General features: G+C 40.5%; 1 protein-coding gene across 5 annotated transcripts in view; it reads left to right on the forward strand.

Moving 5' to 3' along the window:
- The window catches only part of csmd3b (CUB and Sushi multiple domains 3b), a 344,162-nt gene extending 337,253 nt beyond the window's left edge, over positions 1-6,909 (forward strand). For all 5 annotated transcript variants that reach the window (XM_053862604.1, XM_053862605.1, XM_053862606.1 and 2 more), the window contains 4 exons: positions 307-443; positions 518-605; positions 700-835; positions 2,828-6,909. In XM_053862604.1, coding sequence (XP_053718579.1) covers positions 307-443; positions 518-605; positions 700-835; positions 2,828-2,987 — 521 coding nt within the window. In that variant the 3' untranslated portion in view covers positions 2,988-6,909. The remainder of the gene's footprint in view (positions 1-306; positions 444-517; positions 606-699; positions 836-2,827) is intronic.
- The last annotated feature ends 340 nt before the right edge of the window (positions 6,910-7,249 follow it).

A 7,249-nucleotide genomic window follows, 5' to 3' on the forward strand; every position in this document is an offset into this window, starting at 1 on the left:
TTCTCTGCTGTGAGTGGACAATATTGCCCACAGCACCTTTAAGTCTCCAATATTGACCTGATTTATAGACCCCAATGACTTGGACTAATTTGTATTTGCAGGACAGAAGGTTGAGTATGTTTTGGAGGCGCAGTGGTTGAGCAACAAGACAAAAACATACTCTGCGTGTACTTCCACATACGTTTAATATCCTGCAAGCCAGTGTTTGGGGCTGTGTTCAAAGCAACATTTCCTGTTGTGTTCTATTTGATTTCCCATGAAAATGCTGTTCTTACTGCGGTGTTTGTCTCTGGCTGTCCTCTAAAGGAGTGTACAAGACTTCAGAAGCTCGGCTGCTGCTGCTCATGTACCAGGTCAACTATGCTAACCAGGGAAATCAAGTGAAAGACGCAACCACCTCCCCAGCTAAAATCATTGAAGACTCATGGACCATGGATGGATTTGTAAGTTTTGGAAAAAAGAGATGTTGTCTCACACTATTGCGCTGCCTCACCTGTTCACACTGTCTCCCCTTTAGGTATCAGCAGAACCAGATGGTTCTAGTTACGTATTCCAAGGTTTTATTCAGGGAAAAGACTACGGACAGTTTGGACTTCAACGACTTGGTCAGTAGCTCAAAAATGCAATGGAAGATGAGAATAATACCTTGTAAAACTACACAAAAATTCCGAACTAAATTACTTTCTTGTGTTGAACCAGGCCTGAACATGTCGGAGAGTCAGAATTTGCCTCCTCCTCCGCTTGGTACCAACAGCAGTTCCGTGGCCATCGCTATTCTGGTGCCTTTTTTTGCTCTGATTTTTACTGGATTTGGATTTTATCTCTACAAACAAAGGTAATTTTTCATGTGTCACTCCAAGTATATTTTGTTAGCGCATACGTGTGGTCTTACTGCTTTACTGTTGAACTCCCTTTGCAACACAATTGAAATTAAAACACACCCCAATACATCAGGACATGCTCCCCTCACAATTATTTTGTGGATTAAAGAGTCTCCTAACATTAAAAAATAAGTGTCATGCTGCTGATGAAAAGAGTCAACATACTCAATACTCATATTAAATGTGAAACCTTTTGATGTGTCTGGTACAGCTATTCACAGGATAAACTATTGCGTCACATAATTGTCTGTTACCTAGATACACAGCACATAATGGTTGTAATAGAAGTGTTTTAAATGCTTCTGGCTGCTTACTGTAGGAACAGTTTGGCAACGTAAGAGTGGCGGTTGTATGAACAGAAGAGGAATGGAAGTCAGTAGATGCAACAGAGAGTTCAGGCCTGTGAACGAGGAAGCTGTGCGTGAAGAAAAGTGAAGATGCGGGGAGTAGAGGTCGTGAGAATTGGTCAAATATTTCGGAGCAATCATCCAGGGTGTTGGACAGAGATCAATCGAGGTGAAGAAGAGGATCAGCAAGTTGATCTGTGTCGGAAGAGTGGCAGCCAGAGTGACAGGATAGTGTTATAGGACTGTAGTGAGACCTGTCTTGTGTCCAGTTGGAAGAAGTTTGGGAGAAACACGGAGGAACATGGTTAGAAATGAGCACATATGAGGGACAGCTCCTGTTTCAAAGTTTAGAAATATGGAGAGGATACTTAGGGAAGAGGAAGACTGTCATTGAGTTTTAAGGATGGATGAATGAGGACATGAAGAGGAAAGGTCTAAGAATGGAGGGCGCACAAGAACCGGGTGGAGGAGGTTGGCTGTTGTGGCAAAAAGTGGCTGGATGTTAGTCAGAAGCATTGACTTAATCACATGGAAGTGTGTTTGAGCTGAATCATTTGAACCAACCAACCAACCACACTACGTGATGAGCTAAGCGATCCTGAGCTTTAAGAGTAAGGTTGCTTCACATGGTTAGTTAGTCAAGACTAGCCTGAAGGGAAAATGGAAATGTCCCTATGTTCCGGTGGATGAGATAGATAGAAGTAGACATAGAAGATACTCCCACAAAACGTGACTCCGATTGCAAGTTTTGTGGTTACACAGCTGTCTGAGACTGGGACATGATGCTGCCGTCCCTCAACCTTGGGTCAAGATATGTCAACAGATATCTTTTTGAAGTCACCAGGTCACATTTCTTGGCAAAGCAACCAATGATTCACTGTCATTTGATAGTTCTCATTGTGAGTTGAGAGTTGAAAGTTAGTCAGCCCAAATGTTTCACGACAAACATAACCTGGGCCTCTTGTTTTGTTGCAGTGTATGTGAACTTCATTAGTTGCCAATGGCTATCGGGGCGTCACAAACCACTCTGAGTGAATTCTAGAGTTTCGGTGGAGGCAGGGTTTACTCATTTAACAGCCTTATTTATTCAAAAGACTTGTGGCCTATTATAATACCTGCTCGAGGAATTGCTTTTGGATGAGCTAATAGACTCTCACCAGGATTCCTGGAAAATACCATTCTCTTTGTGTCTCACTTCAAAGCATGTTTCCTATTCTATTAGCTATGTGAGGCAAGTTGCTGTCAAATTGCATTTATGTTAATGGTGAGAACATGGGCTACGGTCCCTGGAGTGCACCAGGAGTCAGCAGCGAGCGCTCTGAGGGGCAGTAGAAGTTATGTGCGTGAGTGTGAAGATACTGTTGTCTACAGTTGCGGAAGGTTCCGCTCACCTTCTCAGTCGTGCTTTCCAGCATGCCAGCTTAGCTTCAGGAGCAGTCAGGGGTCAGGTGTATTGTTTCACCACATACCAACATGTCAGCAATGCCGACCCATATTTTAGGCCGCATATGTTCCAGAAATAAGATTGAGGTATTGAATGTAATTTCTGGTAAGAAGGTATGGTGATACATATTAATTCTATTTGTTGTCTGTCCACAGAACCACACCAAAAACACAGTACACCGGCTGTTCAGTTCATGAAAACAACAACGGCCAAGCTGCCTTCGAGAACCCCATGTACAACACCAATGCCAAGGCGGTGGAAGGAAAGGCTGTTCGATTCGATCCGAATCTAAACACTGTCTGCACCATGGTCTAGTGCAAGATGGTCCACCTTCACATTTCTCAGCTCAGATGTCCTTTGGGAGCAAAATGCAGTACGCTTCAACCATACCTCAACATCTGCGACGATACGGAGATTGATACCGGAGGTGTTTGTTCCCAGCTCAGGCAAAGTACTATCAAGACTATTGAAAAATGCATCCGCATGAGATCATTTTCGAATATCAATGAGAGACAGATGCAAAAGAGCGTGGTGCAGTCTGGCAGAGAAAGAGATGCTTAACAACAGGATACTTTACATAATAATTTATTTAGACAACTAAGTGCAGCAAGTACATTTCGTCCTTTAATTTAACCAAGATCGCTGGGCGTACAACAGTGAATTGCCATTTCTTAAAGGCGATGAATACAGAGTTGATCAGAAACTTTAAGGGCCCTAACTTTGTGCTACCACACCCCACACAACTTCAAAACTTTGGAGGCGAACTTGGACTCGTGTGGCAGCGTCTGCTACTTAGTTGAATCGATACAGTTTCAGAACATGGAAATATTTTGAAATATTATATAATGAATAAATCTAATTTATATAATAAATGAAATATCAGAATTGATTCTGATTCTGATATTTTGCGTGTTAAATTTTACTAGCAAAAAAGATGTATCAATTTATAACCTAAGCAGAACACGCTTTTGTTTGGAACAGACCTAGGAACAACCATTTTTAGGAAAGAAATCAAATCAGTTGAGTTCTGTTCACCTGTTGAGTAACTCAACAGTCTAAATAGCCACAGCAGGTAACTCAACCTTTGCTTCCTGTGTCTGTGGCATCATTCCGATTTCAAGACTAACCCTGGCAGGCGTTGGAATTTTCTCTATAAAGTCCAAAATAAAAGTTTGCTAGATGTCATGCTTCAACAACTGCAGTGCGAGAACGTGCTGACACCGATTGTTTGGAGCAGACTGGACATGATTTTCTTTGTGAATCAAGATGACAAAACCAACATTCTCCAAAAAGTTAGTTGGTTGGAAAAGTCTCTTCTCACTTCTCTCGATTGGCGCTGCTTGATATTTTCTCAACCAAGTTCACATGCCATGATCGAATGGATATGACCGTGAAAATTCACATTTTGCTGCCTTTATGATATACATTTTTTTTAAATTCTAAACATTTGTAAGCTCGGCCAGTCTGCTGCAACGTACGAACCGAGCCCAAGACAAGATCAAGGTCCCCAAAAGACGGTCTAGCAGGCGACAGCGAGAAAGACCTTTCCGACAGATGAACCTTCCAGTGTTTTTCTCCAACTGAAACAGAAGCTTAATGCTAAAGTAGCAAAAAGTGGCTTTAAAAAAAACTCCTAAATGTCAAAATAAGGATAAGAGGAGCCTTTGAGACTGAACCGTAATCCTGGCTGAACTGGGATTAGAGGAAAAGCAAAAGTCTACCGAGTTGCAAGCACTTGCGAGATGAGAGGAGCGATTGCTTGGTCACATCCAGTGGATCCGAAGGATTGTTCTGGAGGCGGACGAGACCACGATATGAACTGCGAATTTAGTCAAGCAGCCCGTCAGGAGTCCAACTTTCAGCGTCTGATTCCATGTCTGAGAAATGTTTCCTTCTCAATGTAATGAATCAGAGAAAAAAAAAAAAAAACATCTGGGTTTGAGGGAGAATTATTCCTCACCCAGCGAGACACAGAGGACTCTGAGAGACACTTTGAGACACAGAGAGAGCTCTGGCACTAAAGCACATTCTTCTAGGACCCTACCTGTTTACCCACAGAGAAGTGGGCGACCACGCCAGGAAGTAATATCAGTGGGACATTACCCGCTGATGAAGACAGACGGACACAATCTCCTGCACCTACGTGAAGAGAAACAGGGTTCCTGCCCTAAAACGGTGGACGTGTCTCCACTGTAATCTTGCACTCCATGAGTGCCTCACCTTTCTTTGTTATTGCTGCAGAATCTTCTGATCTGTAAATCTATTGCGTATATATTCGGGAGCAGCCGCCACCTATATTTTTGTGCTATATATTTACCACAACGGGAGGGGCTGATAGGGAAAAAGATGGAAAAGAAAAAAAAAAAAGGTGTTCACAAAAGTCACTGACAGTGTTTTGTTCCCTTTGTGACGACAGTTTAGTTTTATTTCATTTGTTGTGAAATGTTGAATTCACCTTGAACTGTGTGTTCCACCGCCGAAGTCATGAGTGTCAGTGATCTTATCGTCGCCATTATTGTTGGGATTTTTGGCTTGTGCTGTTCGATGTTAAGTACCCATCACGTTTTACAGGACGCCACTGATTTCCAAGGTTTACTGAGTCATGCAGCACACCCAGCGTCATTTTGTCGCCTGAATAGTGAGCCAAAACTATGTTGTTATAACCATTCCAAGGTGCGGTTGTTTGTTACCAGAACACCCCGATTTGAGTTCATCCTTTGAAGTCAGAGCTATTCATTGCATTTTTGTCGTCAAACGTTCGACTATTGATGCTGAAGATGCTTAGTATCTAACACAGCTGAACAACACTGCCCACTACATGTTACTAAGGACCATATTGTTTAGCATTCTGGAGGAGGATTTTTGTCATTGACATATGCGCTTAACGCTTAACTTTAAGCACCAAGGTAAACAATAAAAATGCCCTTCAAATCTAAGTAAAGAAGGGATTTATTGTTTACATTCCTATGTGATAGTTTTTTATTTTAATTTTTTTGGAGAAGTTCAAATGGAGCTCACAAACAATCTGATAAACAGTGTCATCTCCTTTCAAGTGACATTTTGTGGACCTTGAAAATCAACACCAAATGTTCACATATATCAACATTTTTGTCTTACACGCATTAGATATGACAACTAGTGTTAAGAAGAACAGCAGATATTATTTTGTCCTTATACACGCAAGTGTCGCTTAGCTTTTGTTTTTATATTTTACCATGCAAAGGGTTTATTAAACAGAGTAAAGATGATGTCAAAATGATTCCATATGTGCATGTTTGGAAATAATATTCCTTTGGTTCTGGCAAAATAATTTTGTTCTTTTGTTCTCTGGTTGGATTGAACTGATGTCATTTTTTAAAATAATAATAATAATTCATGGTAAAACAGTATACATATTTCAATATACATTGCTAAATATTGATAATTAATGTAGAATTTAATTTTAAAGAACAATGTAAAAACAATATTAGGGTACTTAAAGAAGTTGCCGTGTGGTCAATTTGATTTTTGAAGATACAATTATACACTTTTTTTCTGTTGTTCAACATCAAGTAAAGACTAGTTATGGACTTATTCCCATTTTTGTTTAGCTGTGCGTTTATATTTATCATCTAAATTAAAAATAATCTGAATAACTTGTGAACAATCCAATTCAATAACCTTATTTTCTGTATTTTCGACCACCAGCCAGCTCACTACTGCTCCTTCTGAAGTCATTTATTAAACTCATGTTCCTGTTTGTCACACACCACGTTGCTAATGTGACATTCGTTCTTACTCCAGTTTAAATTAATTGCTGCTGCTGCTGTTGTTGATTTATGACTTGATTTTATTTTGTATTTTTTGTGTGTTTTCCGGTATGGATCTGACAGTGCCTACCAAAAACCATCGGACCCCCTTTGCCCTCCAAGTGCACACACTCAGACACACACACACAAGCGAACACGCATCTTCTCCTGCCCCTCCACTTCCTTCATCAGAGGACATTTTTCTATGCTTCAAGTCTTTTTTGCCACAAGCTTTTCCTACTGACTGACCGCAATAAGACCCACGTGATTTGAAAGACTTAAGCCGTTCCTGCCTGGGGGACAATGGAAATATTCACCATTTGAGGAAATAAAAAAAGAAGAAATATAGATTAAAAAAAGTGTTTTGTACAGAAAATATATTTTTATGATGAAATTATTTGTAAAATGTATGAATCTATTATGTAAATTTTCAATGCAATGTAAGATTAAAAAAGGCTAACTGCTTTTGTATAAAATAACTTGTGTTGTCATTGTCTTTGTTTAGCTGACAAAAAGGCTTTCATGATCAAAAATTGTTTAGTGCTGTAAAAGGCACGTCTGTCCGCTGCCTTGTCGGCATCCTGTCCAACATTACTACATTGTTGATATTCCTTCTTTCCTGCCGGGAAAGTTGAGCTGCTTATTATTATTGCAAATTACTGCCCCGTCTTCATTTGAGGTGAAGACCCCATAGGATCCACTGTGCTGTTGTAGTCGAGGCCAAAGCAGATGGAGGCCAAATTCAAGACCAGTGAATACAGAACAATGAAAGCACTTCATTTCACGTCT

Source organism: Synchiropus splendidus, chromosome 4 (assembly GCF_027744825.2).
Source record: "Synchiropus splendidus isolate RoL2022-P1 chromosome 4, RoL_Sspl_1.0, whole genome shotgun sequence".
NCBI lineage: Eukaryota > Metazoa > Chordata > Actinopteri > Syngnathiformes > Callionymidae > Synchiropus > Synchiropus splendidus.